The 25,901-nt window shown below is 38.7% G+C and overlaps 1 protein-coding gene across 1 annotated transcript; it reads right to left on the bottom strand.

The window, feature by feature from the left end:
- Window positions 1-1,295: 1,295 nt before the first annotated feature.
- nsg2 (neuronal vesicle trafficking associated 2) lies at window positions 1,296-25,329 on the bottom strand. Its single transcript, XM_054754881.1, has 5 exons — window positions 25,047-25,329; window positions 23,942-24,091; window positions 18,870-18,980; window positions 3,181-3,291; window positions 1,296-2,318 (listed from the first exon to the last, which is right to left on the bottom strand). Exons 2-5 carry the CDS (start codon window positions 24,068-24,070, stop codon window positions 2,121-2,123), a joined length of 549 nt encoding a protein of 182 aa, XP_054610856.1. The 5' UTR covers window positions 24,071-24,091; window positions 25,047-25,329; the 3' UTR covers window positions 1,296-2,120.
- Window positions 25,330-25,901: the final 572 nt, after the last annotated feature.

Genomic DNA, 25,901 nt, shown 5'->3' with positions numbered 1-25,901 from the left:
AACATTTTTCTCTATGTCTTTAGATACATACAAACCTGCTTTATTCATGTAATATTTTATACACTGCTCAAAAAAATAAAGGGAACACTCAATTCACACTCAGTCAAAACGTTATTCAAACTGTCCCCTTAGGAAGCAACACAGATTGACAATCAACTTCACGTGCTGTTGAGCAAATGGAATAGACAACAGGTGGTGTCTTTTTCCACTTGAATTTTGAGTGTGACTCCAAATCCACACCTGCACGGGTTAACACATTTGATTTCAGTTGATCATTTTTGTGTGAATTTGTCGTCAGCACATTAAACTATGTAAAGACCAAAATATTTCATAGGAATATTTCATTAATTTAGATCTAGGTTGTGATATTTTGGTGTTCCCTTTATTTTTTGAGCAGTATATATGATAACATTTTGGGGGTAATATTAAAGGAAAACTGGACTTTTTTGGAATTTTGCCGATCATCCACAATCCTTACTTGAGAAATAAACAAACGTCTTTCTCTTTTCTGTGTTCTGACGATATAAAAACAGATTTTAAAGAGACAGCTGATTACTGCATGTAATGGGACACACCTATGCCGCCTATTAAAACACCTCCAGCAAGATTTTATATCCATACTGTAACCATGTAGTTACAGGCACATTCATAATAACGTGTAATACTTACAGTATTTTGCCGAATTTTGATCCTTTGAAGTATTACTGTTGCTGTGATATGGAGAGCATCGACTTGTTCAACAACTTCAGGATTTATCCTTGCATCAAGAAACTGACAGAGAGAGACTACTTTAGTTGCTGATTTGATTTCACATAGCAACATAAAAACAAACGCCTACACCTAGCATTCATTTTTCCAAACTAAAAGCTAAAATAAAAACACAGCAGCAGTAGCGCCAGCTCCAATATGTAGTTTTACCTGTCAGTGGTCGCCTGAGGCGCTGTGACGCGCTGCGAGCGAGTGTGTGGTGAAGCTAGCAGCTAGCCGGCTAGCAGCTACCCGGTGTGGTGCGGCAGAGCGTCAATACGCCAGTAACGTAGTTCGATCGGCGTAACGTTAATAACAATGTCGCTTGGTTAATTTGCTCACCACATTATATGTAAATGTGGCGTTGTTGGTGCTTTTTTCAGAGGGCTTTTTAAGCAGAATGTTTCCCATTAAGTGCATTCTTAGCTCCGTCTTTTTATATCTTTATAAGGCACAGAAAAGAGAAAGACAAATGTGTTGGTGTCTCACATGAGGATTGTGGATGGGTAAAAAAAAAAAAAAAATCTAGAAATATAACAGAAACAATGTTGTTTTTTAATCTTTTATTTGAATCAAGAGAAGAGGTTGAGGGTTGCACAGGGGTTAATTACAGGTATCGCTACAGTACTGTATGGACAAACAACAACAACAGATCATGGAAAGCACTCTTGACGCTGCAGTCAAAGAAAGCTTGCACATAAACGTATGAAACACAGCGGAAAGTTGCAATTCCGCAATTTATTTTTTATTTTTTGCCTTAATTGTTCAGAAAAGGTGATCATTGTAAGAACATACTGCAAGTACATTTAGAATGAACAGAGAAACAATCCACATTATTGAAATGGAAAAAAAAGCAAGCACATTTCTTTATACACTTTGGGGAGCACACTTTGTAGATGTTATTTTGGAGGTGGGGGGGGGTCATGCCTGAAGTTGCACACTTTGGACAGCAGAGGCAGGAAAAGGACATGGCTCGTCATCAATGTGTATATACTGTATATATATATATATATTTATATATATATGTGTGTGTGTGTGTGTGTGTGTGTGTGTAGTATACAGTACAGAAGGAAATTAAGCATACTGTTGTACAAAGAGTTGAGTGATTGAGCCACATACAAAACATCCATACACTACTGTAAAAAACAATATATTCACAGTCAATAAATAATAAGAAGTTAATAACATGGAGTAAACGTGTGCGTGTGTGTGTTAACACAGCAATGACAAAATCATTGTAAAAGTCGATGGTTTAATTTCATGTCTGCATGCACTCTAAAGGCCCTAATGGCACTCTCTTTATATGTTTGTATGCGTGTATGCGTGTGTGTGTGTGTGTGTGTGTGTGTGTGTGTGTGTGTGCGCGCGTGCGTTCAGTGCCCCTCATCACTCGGGAGTTTGGCGTCGTGTGGCTGCCCCCCAGCCCCTCCAGGCAGCCAGGGGGAGACAGAGTGCGAGGTGGTCTGCTTGGCCATGCTGTAGTGGCTGATCACGGTGTAGAAGCGCCCCCTAGAGTTGGAGTCCTGCGTGGCGTAGTATGCCTCCAGCGAAGCCGGGATGCACCGCTTGTGCTGACGCCACACACACACACAAAAATGTTTCTCATAAAATGACGCTTCTTTCTTGAAATATTGCAACCATTCTCCTAAAATTAAGATGCATTTCTTGTAATATTACAATTATGTTCTTGTAAAATTTTTACTTAGCACTTGAGATTTTGTATTTTATTTTGTAAAAACTCGCAAACATTTTTGTAATAGTTTTATTATCTGAAAAATTGTACTATTCTCTTAAATTAAATTTTTTTCCTTGGAATATTAAATATTTATTTAAAAAAAACACTTTTGTGACTTAAAAAAAAACAGTTAATGTTGGTAGTAGTAGTAGTGCTTCTTCAGGTAACATTGTGTTTCTCTAGTACAAACAGTGCTGCTAAGCAAACAAGGCTGAAAACAACACTCGATAGAATGACGTTGAAGTGCTCTCATCAAAAGATACTTCATATGAAAAACGTAGTCCCCACATACACATCATCTGTGTTCTTAATGATATTTGTATTGGAAAGTGAACGTGTATTCACATACAGCTGACAAATGCACTAATTGTTTACATGCATCATTTTGATATGGCACGACACTAAAAGTACATGCAGCTACACTTGAGTAGCGTTTCTTGCGTGGGTGCACCCTTCTTCTTTTTTTTTTTAATAATACAAGTGGTGATAATGATTGCTGTGCAAAGTGAACTCAGAATTCCCGCAGCGCTCCAAAGTAGATTGAGTCCACCTTTACAAAGCGGTGCATTTGTCTTTGAGTGCCAAGGTGACATCAGAACTTATGTAACTTCAGTGCAGTGCACAGGAGAATGCTAATACTGTTCGCCATGTTATTTTTGGGAAGACCTAAACCATGACACGGTATGGACCTTGTCTACCTTGTAGAGGAATCCGTCTGGGCAGGCGTGATCGTAGGTAAAGGCTTTGTAGACCACCAGAAACACAATACAGGCGAGGAAGGCCAAGGCCAAAATGATCAGGATGGTCACCTGCAGGGGGCGCAAACGCCAGTTAGTGCATGTTGGGTACAGCTGTGCATACTGTAAGTGCATGATATTCTGCTGGTTGGACTCAGGAAGAGCATGAACGACAACACTGGACCAGGAAGTTGCTTAAATTAAATCTGTCGAAAAATAGTATTTAGTCACAGTACTTTGTCAGTTAGTCAAGACAGTGCATGATATGCTGTTGAGTGAACTTAGGAAGAACATAAGAGATGACCTTGGATGTGAAATATGCCCAAATCAGAAGACAAACAGCAGTATTATGCTATAGTAGTTGTGCTGTGATGTCGCTGTCAGGTGAATAAGCTTCATCAGTCGAGACAGTGAATGATACGATGCTGACTGGACTCAGGAAGAACACAGACTGGACCTGCGATTTACATAGTGTAGATGTGTGGTTAAATAGCTGTATTATGGTACTTTTACTGTGATGCTGCTGTGAGTCAAATAAGCTTCTTTAGTCAAGATAGTGCATGACTCAGGAAGAGCATAAAAGACAACACTGGGCCAGGAACTTGCTTAAACTAAGCGTGTAGAAAAATAGTATTTAGTCACAGTAGTTTTACTGTGATGCCGCTGTCAGCTACATACGCTTCTTTAGCGAAGACACATGCTGCTGGCTGAGCTTGGGAAGACCGTAAGAGATGATTTTGGATGTGAAATACGCACAAATCAGAAGACAAAAGCAGTATTATGCTATCGTAGTTGTACTATGATGTCGCTGCCAGGTGAATAAGCTTCGTCAGTCAAGACAGTGCATGATATCGGGCTGACTGGACTCAGGGACAACATAGACCCTGGACCTGCAATTTACGTAGATCTGTGGAAAAATGGTTGTATTAAGGTAGTACTGTGATGTTGCTGTGAGTCCTATATAAGCTTCTTCAGTCAAGACAGTGCATGATATGCTGGATGAACTCAGGAAGAACATAAAAGATGACATTGAACTGAAATTTGCATACTCGTGATGAAAAATAGTGGTATTATGTTATGGTAGTAATACTGCGATGCCACTGACAGGCACATAAGGTTCTTTAGTCAAGACAGTGCAGTATATGCTGCTGGCTGAACTCAGGAACTACACAAAACACGAAATGTGAAATATGTATAAATCTGTTGAAAAATAATATTATGTTATAGTAGTTGCACTGTGATGTAGCTGTGAGCTAAATGAGCTTCTTTAGTCAAGACAGTGCATGATATGCTGTTGGGTGAAGGTGAGACGACACTGGACGTGGACTATGCGTAAATCTGCGGAAAAATAGCGTTAATACGCTTGCATCACGTGAGAACATGAACGCCTCGTTAGGTTTCTTAAAAGGGGAAATGGTGAAATGAATCTGCATGTAATTGTCCTCCTTGTCATTAACATACAAATACAAAGAGCCCGCTGACATCCCGGCTGACTGACTTAGAATCATCATCATGTAATCCTCTTAAACGTGATGAAGGTGAATTTCAAGTCAATACAATTGACATGAAAGGGTATTATGTTATTGAACGGCATGAGTGTGACATACACCACTGCACAGTGTGATTGATACAAGCTGCCATGTTAAACCTGTTTTCACACTATTTTGCACCATTTGTGTAAAAAGTAAATAAATGAATAAAGCATAGCATGATCATGATTATAACAGCCTTTTTGGGTTCATTAAAAATGCTTTTATTGATTCATATTAATTTAATATAATAACCATATCAATGGCAAAGATAAAATAACATTTATATTAATTTAAAAAATGTATCATATATTTTTAATATATTTAATATATTATCGCTGTCTAGGAAAAAAAAATGATCTTCATCTTCTATGCCGCTTACCCTCATTAGGGTCGCGGGTATGCTGGACCTTATCCCAGCTGATTTCGGGCAAGAGGCGGTCTCCAGCCAATCGAAGGGCACGTACTGTATACAGTAGACAAACAACCATTCACACTCACGTTCATACCTATGGACAATTTAGAGTCGCCAATTAACCTAACATGCATGCTTTTGGAACGTGGGAGGAAACCGGAGTACCCGGAGAAAACTGCACGCACGGGGAGAACATGCAAGCCCAACAGAGATTCAAACCCAGGTCTTCCAGATGCTAACATGCTAACCACTAGGCCACCGTGCAGCCATATATTTTCTCCTAACAATTTTGAATTTATGGGAAAATATAGCATTTTAAAAAATCTATGTTTGCAGGAGTGCAATCCAGTCCATTTTGAACATAATATAGTGGTTTACTTTTATGAATATTTCCCACTAACTGTTATGCTAGTTTATGTTATATATAAAAAGTAGTCAAAAGCAGAGCTAATATGATCCAAATATATAATTTAAAGTCAGTATTTTAATGCAAATAAAGAGGCGTGCATCAGGTGGAATTATTCATTCCCCTGGCGAGATAGACATGTTGTTGTAAAAGAGATTAACATATAAAAGGAGTAGTTTCCTCCTGCTTTCAACTTGAGACTCTGATTGGATGCCTCTGAAAGAGCATTTAATTAGAATTATGCAAATGAGGTGTGGAGGGATATGTGTTTAAAAAAAAACTACATTATTGTCTGCCACCTTCTGACAGCTGTGTTCACTTTCTGTGTTTGCTTGTGACAGGCAAATAAAAAAAAAAAGTCGCCCTCCATTTAATTCTAATTTCCTGCCTGCAATTCTTGTCCGGCACTAATGTCACCGCCCTTTCCAATTGGCTGCTCTCACTTAGGACCGTCACACAAAGATGTCAGTGCAATTATGCACGGCTGTGATGGTTAGACTCCGTCGGCGTTTATGGTGCTTGACAGCCACACGCCAGCTGAGTGATAGTTTACTTCTACGCTGCATGTTAACTCTTGTGTGACCTTCAGCACTGACGACCTATGAAGAGACATTACGACGCCTTTTGGCAGAGGAGACGGCGCTAAAGTGTCCTTTAGGACAGATGATTGCTGTGACGCTCGTCATGTTGCACAATGAAAGCAATAACATGAAGATTTGCTATCACTGTGAAGAAATGGGCGGCTTAGTCCCAGACACCGTGTCACCAAAATGAATGTCTGCGACTGGGAGTGTGGTCTGAGCAAACATGCTACTGCAAGCTGAGGCCGATCCCACTACGATACTGCTTTTTGCCGATATGATACACAGCCATTCACAACTGAGTTATTTCTATTATGAAAGGTATCACTTATCATTACTAACTGGCTTCTCTACCTTCCCAACAGTCGTAGGGAACTGATATTTACCTGAAACCTACCTATGTTCTACCGCTGATTACTGGCAGGCGGTGCAATATCAGTTATATGACACGTCTAAACTGCGTTGCGCCTATGGCTCAGTGATTATATTATTACATTATATAATCATATTAACTATATTAATGTTAGTAAACACACTACACTTTAAATTGTTCTATTTGTTTCTATGATACAAAGTGGTGGTTATCATTAATAACTGGAAGGAGTGTGACACACTTAAACTGCGTATGCAAAAGATCGTAGGATTTTACTTTGGGGATTATTTTGAGTCGTTCTGGTTATCTCTATTAAACAAGGTGGTGGTTATCATGAAAAACCAGCGGGAAAATCGCATTTTATATATATATATATATATATATATATATATATATATATATATATATATATATATATATATATATATATATATATATATACATGTTGCTTTAGCATGGACACGACAGCCTGTAAACTCGCTTTGAGGTAGCTAGTGTCTTATAGTGATACTGTCCTTGTCATCGTATCGCTCAGCAACAGTTCTTTCAAATCAGTTGATGGCATCTTTGGTCATGTGGCCTAACACCTGTCTGACATTTTGACAGCAGGTTTGTCTGACATTAAGGTGAATTAACCACATTCACGTCGCATCTCTCAGGGTTGTTAGAAGTCGTTATCCCGTTGTACAGCATCATGTGCCGCCCACATCTTAATTTTTCTTCTATGAGTTGCAAACAGCGGTTGTGTCATTAGTGCCGTTGAATGTGCCATCCTGCAACACTATCGCTCCCAACGCAGCCGTCATCCTGTTTGCTGTGTGACTCCTGATAACAGACAAGCAGGAAAGAGGTTTGTTTTGGTTGCTCTGCGTTTCGGGCCTCAGAACACGTTGTTCCTAACGAGAGCCGACAGCAGCAATAAGGAGCGCTGAGTGCGTGACACTGTTGGTTGGCATCGGGGAGAAATGTGCTGCTTTGCAAGGATGACTTTCATATTATTAAAGCTGCACGAAGCGAGGTTTTATGTGAGCAAGCTCAAGAACTTTGCCTTTGCCTACAGTTACGTGGAGCTGACTCATCTTTCTTCTTTTACATTTGCAATACATTATGAAGAATCACATTGATTAGTCTTAGACATGCTTAACAAGCGGCATTATGGAACACGGCATGGTTATATTTGCACAATCCAATATCTTCAATCTGAAAAGGAGTAGGAAGAAGCAGATCTTATTGAATCCGACCCCTTCTCCGTGTCTATTACTGATAACCCATTCACACCATAACTTTTACATGTTGACACAATATTTCACTTGCTGACATTTTGTCATTTACATTTTGTTCTCTTCCTGTGTGAGAAGAAAGGAAAGTGTTGGAAACAAAAAATACATCAAGAAGCACATAGGAGTTAAAATAATGACACTATAAATCTTGTGCAGTGTTAATGAAAAGGAAGAAAGAATATTGAAAAATAAGGTTAAGATACATTTAATTAAAACGATCTATAAAATAGGAATAAATTGTAAATAATAAGTAGGATTAAGTTAGAATACGTGGAGACATTAAATAAAACAAGTAACTCAAAAACGTTGACTGAATTGCACAATTTATAGGTAATTCTGTATGTAAATTGAACAATAGCTTATTATTAAGAAATTAAATGTGTTTCTTAATATTGTTTAATTTGCCACAATCTATGGTGGAGTTGTTATTATCGCTTGTTGTCGACTTCCAGCTGCATCAAGTCTTTGTCAATTATAGCTGCAGGTGTACCTAATGTTGTGTCCTATGAGCATGTAGGTTGTAAAGTAGGATACAAGCAAGATATCAAAGCATGCTGTCTGTTAGATTGCATCCCACCACCCACACTTTCTCTCTGCTGGGAGCTATAAGGGAGAGCTAGCTGACACCCCACCCCCCAAAAGATGACAGCAGCAATGCAAGCCATTGTGATCCGCAGACAGATGGAGACTTTTTTTCCCCCTCCTTTGGAGAGGCGGAGGCATGGAACACAAGGGGATATCAGAAGGCTGAAGACACAATGTTTGCATTCATCTTGCCATCACCAGCCTGCCTGACACCCACTCAAAAGAGGGCAAAAGGACAAGAATCTTTCTGTTGTACTGTCAAACTAGCATTCATTTCAAATACTAATAGTCATAATATACACGAGTCACACGTGCCCCATTACACAGAGCTGCCAACTTGAAGAAATGTTAGTATTTTTGAGTACTTTTACTCTCCTACATTTTACACCCTTTTTACAAAATAAAAAATAGATGTATGAAAGCTTTGTGTTATTATTAGCTTTAAATATCAACATTTCACAATTTTTCTCCCTACATTATGCCTTTTGCTCTATTTTCTCTTTTTTTTGTTTTATTTCTACAATGTGCCGCTCGCCAATAAAAAAACAGGCATGGGCCACCTTGGATAGCTTTGGTTGGACGCGTAATGTGACATCAATTCTGTGAGCAACGACAAACTCTTGCCGGCTACTTAGGTTATTAGCTAGCCGTCTCAAGCATCCAGCCATCCATCCATCCATCTTCTATGCCGCTTGTCCTCATTAGGGTCGTGGGGGTATGCTGGAGCCTATCCCAGATGATTTTGGGTGAAAGGTGGGGTACACTCTGGACTGGTCGCCAGCCAATAGCAGGGCACACACAGACAAACAACCATTCACACTCACATTCACACCTATGGACAATTTAGAGTCTCCAATTAACCTAAAATGCATATTTTTGGAATGTGGGAGGAACCGGAGTACCCGGCGAAAACCTACACATGCTTGGGGAGAACATGCAAACTCTGCACGGAGATGCCCAACTGAAGATTCGAACCCCGATCTTCCTGACTGTGTGGCCAACATGCTAGCCACCATGCGGTCCTGTCTCAAGCGATGGTAATTAGAGACAGAAGGGGGGTGTTATTGCAGCTGGAACGAATCCATGCATGACAAGTCAGTAGATCCCAAAACCGAACAAAGTCTCCAAAGTCGTATTCAGACAGGAAATAATGTACTGACCAATCATAGCCTTAACGGTCAGCTTCGCAGCAGCTTGAGGATTTTTTGGAAGATGCACTTCAAGAGGGAGGGATGGAGGAGGAGCCAGCCAGCTTCATTTATGCCGGTGCCGTGACACAGTAAGTTGCATATTTTAGCCTTAAAAAATGCAACTAAAACGAGCGAAATGCAACAAAATGCGTACTTGAGAGCAGCAAAGCGTTCAAGCGTATTCAAGTGTGAAAATGTGTGCTATGTACGAAAAATGCGTCTGCGTTATGCAAATCGATCATTCTAAGGCTCTTGAGGATGGACTGTGTCGTTGAGATTGTCACAATAGTGCAGCTACCAACACACAAACAGCAATCAGCCAAGGTGTGCACATGAGAAAGAGGCTCCTTCTCAAGGCTTCACAGCAAGCGCTGTTGTGACCTTTATGCTCATGCTGTGTGAGGTGATTTCACTGCAGAGGCCATTACACGTAAAAGGTCACTCAAAGTGCAAATAAGTCCACAGGTACTTAAACTGTGCCAGCCTGCTGTCAGGAGACATAACAGTTGTAGTCACTGGCTAGACTGCATTGGAATTCTAATGCTGCATGTGTTTAGTGTCATTAAAGATGTGATATGACATTAAAGGATCAAAAGTTGTCTCTTGAGTGGATGCGTCTTGGCAGCGACAGTCTGTGCTTACTTACAGCCAAAAAGATGCTAATCATGCTAATGTATGCCAATTAGTAGATACACTATCTCCATGGAGACCTAACTTCAAAGAGATGATGGTCTAGCCTTAAATCAAATAGAGGATGTGCGTCAGTGACAAACACACACGCCCATTAGAAATTTGGCATTAAGTAAAGAGCATGAAGGAAAATACACACACAAGCATAATGAATAGGAGTTTTACAAGAATAAAGTTGTCAAATTACAAGAAAACTGTTTTAATTCTACAATAACAAAATTGTAAAATTGCAGGGAAAAGTCATAATTTTACGACAAAACCGTCATAAAATTAGCTAGGATGACAAAAACCAATGTGAAATTATATGAATGAAGTGGTATTTTTCACAAATAAAGTGATGTTACTAGAAAAAAAATCAGAGAAAGTCATGATTTAACAAGAAGAAAGACAATCATTTTCATGACAAAGTCACAACCACAAAAATTAAGTCAAAATATTAAGAAAATACAGTTGCGATACTATGAGAAAAGTTAGCGGACTATTAAGCGGACCAGAGTATAAGCCACACCCACTAAATTAAAAAGGGAAAAAAGATTTGTGCATATATAAGCCGCACCTGTCTATAAACGGCAGGTGTCCATGTGGTAACATGGGATATTTATTACACAGAAAGATTTGTTTAACTTTAAATAAATGTTTTTTTTTCCAAACAGTCCCAAACAGTGTGTGTAACGCGTCTGGTTAAACAGTCGCCTACCAGAGAAGCCATTCATCGCTGTCGTCATCTTCCTCCAACCTCATAATTCCTTTGTCATAAACTTTGTCAGTCTCTCTCTTTTGTTGTCGCTCTCAGTGTCACTTTCATCGCGCTCTAATCTACATCACGCAGAAGTCCGGCCTTTCGAAACCTGTTGGTGGTAGTGGATTTTTTGACACTGTTCCACGCTGTCAAGGTCCACTGGCAGACTTGAGCAAACGTTGATAGATTGATCGCCTTTAACTTGAAAGCTGCATCACAGGCATTTCTTCGTGTGTTTTCCATGATGAGGGTGTGTGCATGAAGCGCAAAACGGCTGTTCGGAAGTATAGGAGATGTCGCAAGATTAGAACGTGCCCATAAATTACCTGCATCACTGTATAAATCGCAAGCTTCAAAGTGTGAGAAAAAAGTTGCGGCTTGTACACCGAAAATTACGGTAACTTGATGAGAATAAACCAATTATTTATGTGAGAGTTAAGTCAAAATATTACAAGAAAAACACATAATTTTACAAGAATAAAGATAGAATATTCTGAAAATAGTCAGAATTACAAAATCAAATACTGTGGTAAGAATAGTAATAATATGGTGAGAATTTAAAAAAAATTATTTATGTCTATTATTTATTAAAATAAATATCAAATATTATTTGTAACATAAATACAAGAAACTATTCAGGAAAAAAAGGTTGTAATCTAACCAGAATGACGTCAAAAGTCCACGATTAAAGTCAAAATATTGCAATAATGAAGCAGTAATAACAAAGATGACCAAAAAAAAAAAATGCATTTTGCAACATAAACATTGTGATACAATGTGTGTGTGTGTGTGTGTGTAATTTAAATGAGAATAAAGCAATATTACAAGAAAATATTCAAAGAAGTCATAATGTAAAAAAAAGCTACAATATTACTACCATAAGACTAAAGTGGCCAGAATAAAGTCATGATTTCTGAGATGAAAGTCAAAATACCATTTGTAATATGAGAAAAACAAATGTCATTTTACCAAATTAAGTCAGAATATTATGAGTATAGTGTTTTGTATACATAAAGTACACAAGAGTATAACGTTGTTTTTTTTTTTTAATTTGGGAATATTAAAATTAATCTGTTACAATTACGACTTAATTTTCATAATAATTCTTGTAATGTACTCCAACAGCAAGCAACGAGCGCTAATTATGACTCCTGAGTATGCAAGGAGGCGCTCCATTTGTTAATCAGCTCTGCTGGATGAAGATATTGCCTGCAAAATGATAATTGATGGACACGCCCTCCCCCAGAACCCCCCCCCCCCCCCCCCCCCACACACACACACACACACACGCGCACACACACACACTGAGTGCACGTCTAACTAGTTTGTTTACATCCAAGACAAGAGTCATTAGTCTAATGATTCAGCAGTTCTCCCAGTGGGGCTGTTTTCATATGTTCACCTTGTAAGCAGCACTGAGCACGGGAGAGTGGGCGGGGTTATCACTGTAAACAGACAATAACAAAGAAATTCCAGGAAGAGGTGAGAAGTCAGCAATGATCCCTGACGCCTGTTACAGAGCACAACAGAAGCCATATGGATTTATACATCATCCCAAATCCTGCTGGCCCAGCAGCCAATCATTCGGCCATTCATTCAGCTCTGTCTGCATTTCAGTGTGACCCTGAAGAGCTGTCTGTCTTGTCTGTCTGACAGCTGACATGTGGGACATCTTTGCCTTGACAAATAGCTTTGGTTGCTTTCCAGGGCTTTGGGACGGCGGCTTGACCTGACCACAACTGGGCTTTAGTCGTACGTGAAGGTATACGAACAAAATTGCTAAGTCTAATTATTGAAATTTGGTCCAACTGTAGTTTCATCCAATATAAATAATGTGTCATTGCGTGGATTCCTATACAATTGTTGTAAATGTTATTTTATTTTACTTTAAAATGTTCCTAACAACACATTTTATGTGAAGGTGCATTCCAAAACACTCAAGGGCACTTTACAAACAATGTTTAAAATTATAGGGGAGAAACTGAAAAAAATTGTATTTTAAAACTATAATAATAATCATTTGTAAAAAAAAATAAAAAAATAAAATAAAAAAGGGAAAAAAACTGACTATTCTTGTAAAGCTTCACAAGCTTTAGCGAATCATTGAAGCTTCAACATATCCAAAAAAACAGTGTAAAAAATAGGTGAGATGTAATTTAATAACTTTGCTTTTATGTTTTATTTAACTGTGATTTTAAAAAAATCATTAATAATAATTCCTTTATAATACCTGCGTATACAAAAGTTTCAGTTTACAGTTACAGTATCAAAAAAGATATAATATTTCCCTTATTTTATAATGGTAATAATAACAATAATAATATATTTATTTGAATTGTATATTTTAGTTGGTTAATAATATAAACAAAAAACTAATTTAGTTACATTTTTAAGAGTAATAAGTTTGCCCTTAGAATAATACCAAAAATAAAACATGTACATCCAGAACTTTAAAAAATAAGTTGCACAGAAAATCACAACTGTGACTTAAACCACTGATGTTGGGTGTTTTGTGTATTTTGCCAAGCAGGCCTTCAGGATCTTGCAATCACATCTGGCCGTTTCATTTTATCAGCAGCCAGTTTTGAACGATATGATGCGTGTGATTACCTGCCAATAGTAGCTGGCAATACGGATGTACTGACTGCTGGCTCGGCATGACACCACGGTGAGGAAGAGTAGGGGAAAAAGGAGGATGAGGGTGAAAATGGCGACGGAAAGGAGGGAGAAGGTGGCTAATGTGTAAGCAAATTTAAAAGGCACCCCACCTCTGTTCGTAATAGTCTAACAAGCCACTTAAAAGGGTGCAATCTGGCTTCAGCACCTAACTTTAGCATAAAATAGCAGCAGGAAGTCTATGGATATCTTTAAATGTGTAAGTCCCACAGAGGCGTTCAGATAAGGCAAACAACACGTCCAACCTTATAAATCAAAAGTTGCCCCATAGTTCACTTAAATGGTGTGACTCTGCATCACTGTGGGCGTTTAAATGGGAGCTGACAATGGATTCGAACACACTATTAGTGAAGGCGACTGTGCACAGTGCAGTAATTACATCCTACCTGGAAAAAAAAAACCCCAACAAAAAACATGGAAGGCTGTGTATGTAGGAGGCGGATTGTGGTGCCGCTTTTGGAGGTAATTACAGCACCAATTGTTTTGGGCTGTTGCTGCCATGCTGCACATGCGAGCACGCCGGACTAACTGATCACCTTAACATCTTTTTTGAGGCGTTTACATTACTCGTTTAACATCAGTTACAAATGAAACGCTCATTATTGTTCATAAGACACGTTAACATTTGCATAATTTCAACCATGATAACCTCAAATGTTGTGTATTTGTAGCACATTTAGCCACCTGCAACAAATTGCAACACAAACTAATTGTAAATGAAGTAAATATTTAAAAAAAACATTCATCATTGTGATAATTTAGTAACATTTCATAACAAAAATTTATAAATTTTTGAGTTCCTCAAAACACTTTTAGTTAGTATTTTTGTTATGGCAAAAACATTTAGTCGTCAGGGTGGTGATCTCCAAAAACAAAAGCCACTGGCATTAACAGCTGTGGCTATAGGAAACCAACATGTATTTTTCTTATTAACTCCATCATAACAGCTGCATTTCAAGTATCATCCACGTCTGAATGCCCTTTAAAACGTTCTTACTCAGCTGTCAGTGTGAAACTCATGCATGTTACAGCAGACTGTTCTTTACAATGAACTCATCTGCACTGTTAAAACTGGCTGAGTAGTATGCTCCTATTACAACATTGGTTCTGTTGCTGGTGTGTACCATGTGGTCAAAGAGGTCTACATTTTCCTTTCCACTATCGCAAGCACTGAAGGCATGATCATATTAGAAAATTAAGCTTTAATATAAAATGACTGAGTTTTCATATTTCAGAAGTGACAGCCTTTCTCCAACCTGCTTCCTATTAAAAAAATCCTCTTATAGGTAAACAAAAATACATTTGTAATCATAATGAACATGATAGAGGTGGACCAATGTTATGTCATCTCTATTATCTTTCCTCTAGAATGTGGGCGCAAATGTTTCCGGAGCTAACAAATGAGGACTACAGTTGGGAATATTGCATGTCTACTGAGGGTAATCGGAAAGACAGAGGAGAGTGGGGGTGTGTTTGGGAGGGCGGGGTAAGGCAGGCGACACGGGATGGAGTTGGGTGGAGGAGGGGAAATGACACTTTGGTTGGCTTTTCTTTAGGCCAAATTACTACAGTATGTCCTTTTCTATGTCTATGATAAAAAAGGTTGGAACACCGTCATGGCCGTGTCGGAGCGACAGTCCCACACTGTGGAGAGGCTTTTTTTTTTTTTTTTTTTTTAATACAGCGGCACTCAAGAGTGCGACAATAGACAAATGGAGGGCAAAAGAAGCAGAGGCGGCATAGAAGGGAGGTGCATGACAAGGGCGGAAGGTGGGAAGGGGAGTCGGCGGCGGAGAGCGGTGCCAGCGAGGGCGGATTAGAGAGCCACTCTGAGCTCTCCATCCATCAATACAATCTGCAAAGCTTTGAGGAGAGAAGAGATGTGTAAGGATCCGCAAATGCACACTGTGACATGTATGTGTGTGTGCACAGAATCAGCGCTGTCAGTTGAAGCCAAGCCAGTGGTTCAGTTGAACACCCCCCCTCAAAAAAAGCAAGCGACATCACACAGAATCACAGCGACTGGAGTTGCATTTCTGTCTAACAAAAGCTGAAGGCAAGGCAAGCCCCTTAGTAATCCAACCGCAACATTTCTGGAAAAGTCTGATAACTAACACTGGCATAGCAATATTCCTACATTAATAACCCGATTAAGGCAACATTCTGGAATAAGACACCGCCATGTAGTGAGTAATTATTGATGACCTTAATCCCAATAAGGTCAGATTCAGGTCAAAAAAATAAAATGACATAGAAGACTTGGAATTTTCCAGTCTTAGGTAGATGTTGGAAAGCATGCTGTATTGAACACATCAAATGTAAAGCAAACCAGCAATAACAAATTGAGGAGAAAAAGGGTATTGATGGAGACTAATTTTAACAGGGATAACCAAGGGCAGCAACAAAATGGGAAACCGCGGCGTACAATACTGCAGCAATAGGGTATGCTAACATTAGCATGTGTATTTGTTTTTGTTATTTCAAACCATGTAGCCTCTAATGGTCCAATAACAAATCTGAAAATCGACCAATGAGCAATGCCGGCAGAGCAGGTATGACAAAATGAGAAACCTGTATTGCCAGTGGAAAAGCAAACTCCACAATTCTGATGTTCGTGAACACACCTTGCTGTTTATATTATTGGTGGATAAGGAGGAAGTGTTGTTGCTGTGGCAGAGGGTACAAGGAGGAGACAAGTGTGTGAGCTAAACTGTGTTGTGTTGGAGTTTAGCACTACTATGGGCGTTAAGGTTGGCAATAAAACTTTAAAAGAATGTCAGACTTAGTGTGACTCTATAAGATAGCTACAATACATTAGTACATTAGCCACCACAAGTCCTGGAAATATAAAAAGAAACAAGAAGGAACTCTCGCATTGCTAACGTGTGTGAGTCTCTATTATGTCTAATTTTCTATTATTATGTCTATATTGGGTAATACAAGTGTAAAGCTGATTTTCGGGGTGTTATTTCATGTCTGAATGGCTCTAATAATGTTAAAAACCATATTTAGAAGGTTGTAAACAGGTTTGCTCTAACAATGAAAATATTTATAAATAAAGAATCCTACTTCGTGAAAATGCACTTATCACGGTTGGGTCTGGAACCAATTAACCACAGTAAATGAGGGATTATTGTACTTATTAGTACAATAATACTTATTAATACAATTGTACTTGTGAGTAAGTTATCATGTGGTCAAAAACAACTATATTTTCCTTTCCACTTTCTCATGGGGTTGATCCAACACATTCTGGATCCAGGGACTAAAAATGGCACTCATGTAATATATTCTATGTGGTATTATCTAACCACATTGTTGGTTACAAACTTTAAACTGTGAATCCTAATGACAAAATCTAGAGGGGTGATTGGTGCTGCCATTGCTACAAACTACTAATTGCCATTCTGGTTGTGTAAAGCAACTATGAACATACCATAATTGAAATATGGCCTCACTTAGAATGATTGGTTCATTGCTTTCCATTTAAACAGACTTCTACAAAAGTAGCTTGGCAGTTCTGTAATCGGCAGAACTAAATTAGTCGCACCATAAAGAAGGTTTTTCATTCACTTTATATTCAATAACAGAGATTTTATTTCTATATACTGTAGCAAAAATGCTGTAGATGATCATACCACAGTAGTACCATTATGGGATTTTTGGATCTTACTCCATTATGGGCCATAACTGCAAGTAGTAATTACATCCTGCACTTCTGTACTACTTCTAAATCAATGAGAATAAATAGAATAGAAAATCCAAATTTTTATGGGAAAAAAAATCCCTTGTCACTATGTACACACCTTTGATTACACACCTTCACTCCTCTCATTCACTTGCTGGCTCGCTCTCATCCTAGAGTTGCCATGGAGGGAGGTTTTCTTTGCTACCATGACAACATGACTTCCCTTTGGTCTCCCCTAACAACAGAAGAGACAGGCGCTTTCGGGAGCCTAATTATGTGATTCACACACACTCCAGCACTCATCATCTTTCCAGAGGTGTGCATATGTGTGATGACTAACCCTCCATCACTATCCATTAGAGCAGCAATTCTCAACTGGTAGGTCGGGAACCAACAGTGGCTCGGGGATCCATTCTGGGTGAGTCGTAGACAGACTCTCCGAAATTACATTAAAATATGTAATATACAGTGGACCCTCGCTATATCGTGGTTCAAATATCGCTCCCTCACTAATCAAGGGTTTTCCAAAAATAATTAATAAATGATCGCTGTTCCGTGGGTTAACTATGGCCTATTATTAGTAAAGAAAATATTGAAAGACAAGTTATACGTAGTATGCTGGTCACTAGGCATCAGTAATGTTATGAGACATTGCCTTTCACACTGCATGGAGACGGGCTACTGAGCATGTAAAAAAGGTTCTCCTCTCATTCCGCGTAGACGTGGTAAGTTTTTGGCTTTGTTGTCCTTCTTTCCTAGTCCATTTGAAACACTTTCTTAAGTTTAGAATAAGTAAATTGGAGAGGCTAAGAAGTTAGCTCGGTAGCTTGCTATGCTCGCAGCAGCTGTCTGTTATGTAGCATATACCGTAGTCTGACCAATGTGGGGTAAACAAAGAACAATAGGAGTGTAAAAGTGACTATTGAGGTGTTATTTCACGTCTACAGGGCTCTAATAATGTTAAAAGCCATATTTAGAAAGGCATAAACAGGTTTTCTATGCTGTAACTACAAAATTATTCTGTTTGTTAATATTGAATCCTACTTTGCGGAAATTCACTTATCACGGTCTGCAATTAAGTAACCGCGATAAACGAAGGCCGACTGTACAACCAATTTTTGTTATGAGTGAAATATCTGATTTTGTGGTTATTCAGTGCAATTTTTATATTTAATTATGATTTATGTATTAGTATGCATGCAGTGATCATGTTCTCTAAAATGCACTTTGCATATATAAATATGTGTATTAATGTTTCAACATAGGCGTTTTTAAAAAAGATACCTTTGCTTGGTTTGACTTAAATAAAAGTGAGTCACGACTTAATGACGATTGAACAATGCGGGTCCCAGGTAGAGACCGTTTGAGAAGCCCTGCATTAGAGGAACACACAATAGAATCCCTGACCTCTCTCAAATTAAAGAGGTGGACCACAGAAATCCTTGGTTTAACTGCAGTATTATCACTATCATTGCTAGTAATTCCTTGCTCATTTTACCTTAAGTCTCTCAGACACGCCATCGGTAAAGCTGATGGTGAACTCCTCCACTTTGGGAACCTTCAGCCTCTTCTTCTCCGTCTGGTACTCTGTGCGGGTTTTCACCACCACCTGCAGGCAGAGCAAGTCAAGAGCTGTATGAAAACAAATCCTACCTTTACTTAACGGTCTTGCTTGGGGTAGTGATTTAACATCGTTGTATTATTGTGGCTGTTGTTTGCAGTGGTGAGGAGCTAGTTTAGGATTGGGTGATGATTGAGTTAGAGTTGGGTTAAGGTTTGTGGTTATTGTTGGGGCTAAGGCAAGCATAAGTTAGCAGTAAGGTTAGGGTTGGCAGTAAAATTTTGGGTTAGGGTTAGTGTTGGCTTGTGGGTTCTGGTAGGGTTACAGATTAAGTTTGGGGTTAGTGTGGAGTTTGAGGATGTATTGGTCTTATCTGTGTCTCTAGCTGTTGTCTGATACCCTTTAAAAAGGTGATATACAGGTAGAAACCCCATTAGTGTCAGCTCATGCAAATCTTTTATGCCCTGTTTGAAATTAGATGTGTAATTTATTGAATTCTGCAGTGCATCCCAAAAAGGCGAACCTGAGTCGTACTGAAGCAGATGAACAGAAATGACTCGGATGAAATCTCATCAGGAGCTCAAGGACAAAATCACACACACAACACGCATAGAAAATCATTTTGAAAATAGAAACTGCAAGAGGACAAAGATGAGAGTATGGGGAATATGGAGGAAGGATGAAAACAGCCCTTGTTATTGGATCATGAATGTGAAATGTGACATCGAACCTCAAACTCAGACAGCAACATTCCAAACTAGAAAATGCAGATCCCTCTAGAATACTGAGATGCTGTCTCTAAGGAGCCCATAAAAACAGAAATGTCTAAACTCTAACTAACTGACCAATAAACCAATGACAATCAAAACAATACAGGTAATAAGACACATCTCGTGCTTGTCTCTTAGCATTCCCACAAGTAGGAATCATCTAACAGATTGCCAGCCAGTACACTCCACTGCTGGCTAATAAGGTCATGAGGCCGGAATTGAAGACCACTGACCTGAAGGGAAGCCGTGGTGTTATATGTGGGCGGAAGACTGCATAACAAAAGAAAAAATTGACACCTCTACACATCTAACACTCCTGCAGCAAAACGTGTGAAACAGGAAATGGGGAAGCTGTAATTTGTGGCGATAATGGTGCTGTGAGCCAGGAAAGTGGATGTCGGCTCTTTTTTAGTATTAAGGTTCTTTTATTGCTGCACTTCTCTTACATTGATTCCCTTTCAAGAACATAGCAATAACCTTGGAAAACATCAACATTCAAACAATTTTGAGAAAAAAATGGAACTTTGGATGACATCGTAATGAATGGTCTCGTTTTCTGTAGTTCAAAATGACTTGGCCTATAAGCTTATAATAGAAAATGACTGATCAGATCAGATTAAAGCAGATAAAGCAAAGAAAACAAAGAAAACAAAGAAAACAAAGAAAGCAGAAACATTACTGCACCACCACAACAAGGTTGTTCCTATTGGCCTCACTGATTCATTGGGAGAAAGTACAGTACGTCCTCAAGTAAAGGTTTTGCTAAATTAGATGTCCGTGCCTCAATTAAATGCCTGATCTCAAACAGTACTTATAATATACGGTATATATAATTTTTAATGGGGAGGCATTATTGCAAACTCTTTTTTTTTAAACAGGACTTTAGTTTTGATCAATTCTTTAGCACCCTATTTAAGCACATAAAACCAAAGAGGTCTTGTTTAAATAAATAAATAAACAAGTGTGGCATCTTTAGGCAAACCAACACATTAGAAGTGAAAGAAGCACATGACTAAATATGTAATAAAACAGACAGCAGCATGATCTCACAGCCATGCCACAAGCGCAAATTATAACACCTGCAATATTTTACATAATGGCAATTTTCCTTAAATTCTGATTGAAAAGTTTACTCTTGGCACATATACAGTTTATCGTAATCGCACCGTGGAGAGAAAAAAAATGTAATTTTGATGCTCTGTGTGTCTTTGATACATGGTGAATTGACAATAAAGACTCGAATCTTGAATGAGATAATGAACGATTGCCCTGGAGGCCAAATTGTACATTAAAAATAACCTCACTCATGGTTAATTTTTTTTATTTTTTTACAAGAATACAAAATAGGGATGTCCCGATCCACATTTTTTGGCTTCCGATCCGATCCCGATCGTTTTTTTTGTTTGTTTGCTTTTTCAAGAATAATGAGCTTTTGTTACGAACATGAATTTGTGGGATTGAATATGGTGGCAACCAGCTTTGAGGCACATTACAGCACCTACCATGCTGGAATGTGGCTCAGAGTTACAAACGTGACACGGCAACCGGATCTGCTCGATCTCGTGGTGAAAGCCAATATTATCCGATCTTCACAAATACAGCGGATTTGGCAGTGCAATTTTTTAATTTGGAGATTTTCATGTACTACTGTTTAACTTGGCCATCTGTTCAGCTAGGTGCGTCTATGCTGTGAAACCTTTGTGGAGAACAACAACACACCATTTCTGCATTTCATTCGCACATAACGCACAGTGACCTCATCATCTAGCTCCACTCTTAAACAAACATTTGTACAAATGTCCAAATGTACTGCACTCTCTGCAGTTGGGTAGATAAACGACCTGCAGACACTATTTGAGGAAATACAGCAGTACATTTTCGACTGGCAACAAAGACTGGAATGTTTTGAAGGAGACGGAGAAGAAGACTTTACTGCATGTGATTATGTCTGGTGCATACGGGCAACTTTAAGCAGCTTATGCAGCCAAACAAATACGTTTTCACAGGCAGGAAGCAGACGACAAAAATCTGCAATGGCTGACAGCCAGCGTGTCGACAAGAAAAGACGCAAGAAGAAAGACGCTTCTCTTCTCCTCTACCTCCTTTGTCAAACGTAGCCAACAATAATACCCCGGCAAATCCTGAGGGTTCAGCTTTATATACTTCTGTCTGGCGATGATATAGAGGAGATCACACAACACAGTCACGTGCATGTGTGCCAGGCTGGTGGAAAATGACTGACAGCTTTTTAAATGTCATGTCACAAACTACAAATGGGTGGCTGCTAGCAGATATTGCTTGTCATTCGTCACACACACACATATATATATATATATATATATATACACTGGGGGTTTCAAACCAGGATAACCACAATATAGAGATCAAAGCTATATGCCAGAGCAAAAGTAAACCACCACATCAACAATACAACAACAATAATAATAATAATAATAATAAACATGACATTAAACAAACATTAAACAATGATAACAATGAGCAACATTACAATCTTGTAAAGCTGGGCAGGCCTATACAGTATTTATTATTACTATCATTTACAAGCAATGGGCCTATATGATGCAGTACCATTATGCTACAATTTAATTATTCTGAGACTCCTATACTCACCAGGTACGTGGTCTACAAAAGCAAATAACCATCATGTGACCAAAAAACACAAACATCTTTGGCTGTAGGAAACCTTCTACAGTAGTTTTTATAAACTCCATGAAATGGTAGCAGTATCATGAGTGGTCAGAATCCAGCTGCCTTATCTACTTCTGCATGCGCTTTAAAAAATCTGATTGTCACTGTTGATGTGAAACATGTTGCACGTTACACCTGCCGCACCGTCATCAGCGGTAATAATGCTGGCTGAGCTGTTTGCTCGTTACAGCTACTACAACATTGGTTCTGTTGCTGCTATGTTGGGCAATATATTACTAAAACAGGACAATGTGTTCAAAGAGCGATATGTTTCCCTTTGCTCGTTCTCATGCACTCCAATTCATTATTAATGTTAAAATCAAGTTATTATATATAGTAAGTTTATAATAAGTACAAATTTCAGGAAATACAGCCTTATGCAATTTTGATAAATAAACTCCCAGGCTATAATTACAGCCTTCACTGCAGTTAACTAGCATACCCTAACTAGCAAATACATAGCCAATATGTATCGTGTTTCACTTTCATACAGTGGTGTATCTAGAGCCTGCATTTATATGTTAGGTTTGTTTTGTATTTTGGGGGGTTTGAGGAACTAAAGCAGTTTAACCATGATGACTAAGGGTGTCACAAGACACTCTGTTCAAACGATACAATGCACGAGATTGGTTCTACAAGTATGAGAAGAAGACGAGACAAGATTATTTTTAAGAAAAGAACAATCAAAAATATATTTTAAAAAATATGACAAAACATTGCACTCTTCTGCGTATGCTAGCGGCCCCGCCGCTACCCACTGAGACAAAGAGACTGTGTGACCTTCAAAAGGGCTCACTCCATTCATGCCGTTGCTCTGCGGAACAAACACGCCAAGGTGCTGAAACCAATGCACGGCGTGATCCCTCTTCCTGCCTGTTCGGGGGCGAGAGATGAGGAAACGAGACACGCACGCACATGGCAATATACTGAGGCCGGCAAAATGATGGAGTTCATTTTCATTTATTGTGTGATTAATTCATTACTTTATTATCATCCCAGGCCTCGTACCCTCAAGACATTATTTTTCTAAGCAAGAAAGCTTGTCACATCTTGTGTCACGAGATCTTGTGACACCCCTAATGATTACCCCTTAAAAATAGGTCAGAAATAGGATCCATTGCCTTGAATAGAGCTTTACTACCTGGCTGGATCCTGGTATGTGCTGCTGTGTGACTGGCCAGTCTCTGTTTCAATTAGGTTTGAAAGCAAATCATCACACAGTCACAGTCATAGCCAATCCTATGCAAACGCCAGTTGTCTCTCCTTTGTTGAAAAGTCACTATGGTAACTGGATTAACAAGCAGCGGCACACTTGACTATGGGATGTCGACATGACAAATGGCCGTCTGTCTAGCAGCCAAATCTGCTTCCTAATCTCATCTGGGAAAACAAAGGATGTGGATGCATGACATCTGAGATGAATGAGCGTGTGAATGAATGTGCGTAGACGACATTACTGAGTTCAGACAGATTGACATTTAGGGGTTGGAGGGAAAGAAAAACGGATCGGGGGCTCAGATGGCCACTCACCTTGTCAGGGCCTTGGCTCTGGAGGCTGCCCACGTCCAAGGGAGTGATGAGGGGCACATTCTGGAAGCCGTCCTCCACGGACACCGCTTTGGCCCCTTTGTCCTGAAGATTACTCCCTAACTTCACCATCTTGTGTATCCTCCAAGTCCCCTGTAGGATTTTAGCAATGAATAAATTCATATGAACATGAACTCCTTGCATGTATTTTTTTTTCATTTATATTGCTTCAGAGTTTGAATTCTTGAATGATGCCCTTAGATTCATTGTACATCCAGTTACACAATGACCGTTGGAGTGCTATATCAACATTTACTAACAGTTCAAAACAGACACGATGCAATCCACCCATGAATAATAATAATAATGCTCTAATAAAACATATAAATACATGAAAATAGTCCAAATAAAATTACACATTTTTATAAAATAATGAAAATGTATATCAAAATAACATGTATTAAACTACTACATAAGAATAAATGAAAACTACTAATAAAAAATTAAAATGTTTGAATAAAATATATAAATAAAATGAAAATATAAACGTATAATATAAAAAGATTATACATTTATATAAATATGCAATGATTAAATAATGAAACAATAATTAAACAAGTTTTAAAATAATGAATTCAATAAAATGCTATATAAACCCTACATAAGCGACTTACAAATAAATAACTACATAAACACAAATACACAAATAATTGAAAATGCCAAAATATAAACATAAGCTCATAAGTAAATATTGTATATAAAAATAATAAAAAAAAATATATGCATTTACATAACATATAAACATTATACTGTATATATATAAATAAATTAAATACTATATAACATTTATAATAAGGAATAAATAAATACTACAGTACAGGAGGATGCAGAAAAGGTTCTTAGTCGATAAGGGAGTTGAATGTTTTTTTGTTGTTGTGAATTGGGGAGAAAAAAAATGACTGTTTTGCTTATTTTTGCAAGGCAACCAGTTGAGATGTAGGTTGAGTATATTTTTACACAAAGCTAGACAGTCCTGAGCATATCTCTGGTACAATACCATGAAAAAACATGTAGACAAGACCACAACCACAGACATGCAGGCACTTACAGAGTCCTCGTCGGTGGGTCCTGTGCTGCAGCGGCGTGTGTGTGTGTGTGTGTGTTGCTAGAAGGGAAGAGGAAGAACCAGCAGCAGTAGCAGCAGCAGCAGGAGAAGAAAGAGGAGGAGGAGGAGGAGGAGGAAGAGCAGGTGATGCTGATGCTGCGGGAGAGATGCGACGCTCCACCGCTACATACAAACTCACTGCGATGTCTGGCGGCAGTCTTCTCCAAGCAGCAGACGGTCCAACCCCTTAATCCCAAATCCTGCTCGTCTCTGACATGCAGCAACACCCAGCTTGTTTTTTGATCCTTTTGGGAGTTGTTTAGGAGCTGAAATCATGTTGCCTTCAGGTGCTCGCCGTAAACTACCACTCTACGAATGACCTGGTTTGAAAGTAGTTAGAAATGCTTCTAAATAAATTTAAAAAACATACAATCGTATAATTTAAACAATTACAATGTACTATGCTGTAAACGGCTGAGTCGTTATGCATTTTCTAGGGTGGTAATTTTAGGAAATACTCTACCTATCCAGGGGTTCCCGAAGGCAGCACAAGCAGATTAGGCCGAAGTTATAATTATCAGGAACTTTTTAAGTGTGTAACAGAAAGCCTCTCATAATTCTTAGTTAAGTTATTTAAATGTCTTAACACTGACTATATTCCTCGGCAAACGCGTCTAAAAGAGGTGTCCTTCCACTTCTCGTAGCTTCTGTTCTTTTGATCATTTCCCAAATGATCAAAATGAAGCTTTTTTCAAAAGCCCGGGAAATTTGAAAAGTTAAAGCAGCTAGCTGGGAAAGAAACACACATTAGCATGATTTCGAACTATGTGGTGAAAACAGTAAATCTACACATCCACA

This window comes from Dunckerocampus dactyliophorus, chromosome 16 (genome assembly GCF_027744805.1).
Source record: "Dunckerocampus dactyliophorus isolate RoL2022-P2 chromosome 16, RoL_Ddac_1.1, whole genome shotgun sequence".
Taxonomy (NCBI): domain Eukaryota; kingdom Metazoa; phylum Chordata; class Actinopteri; order Syngnathiformes; family Syngnathidae; genus Dunckerocampus; species Dunckerocampus dactyliophorus.
The sequence above is the reverse complement of the archived record's forward strand: the minus strand, read 5'-3'. Positions and strand labels throughout refer to the sequence as shown.

Bases quoted from the DNA above. Each gene is read 5' to 3' on its own strand.
- nsg2 (XM_054754881.1), bottom strand. From the start codon at position 24,070: ATGGTGAAGTTAGGGAGTAATCTTCAGGACAAAGGGGCCAAAGCGGTG. The intron at 18,981-23,941 runs GTGAGTGGCCAT...CTCTGCCTGCAG, and splicing joins AGAGCCAAGGCCCTGACAAG to GTGGTGGTGAAAACCCGCAC. The intron at 3,292-18,869 runs GTAAAATGAGCA...CGCCCCCTGCAG, and splicing joins GCGTGTCTGAGAGACTTAAG to GTGACCATCCTGATCATTTT.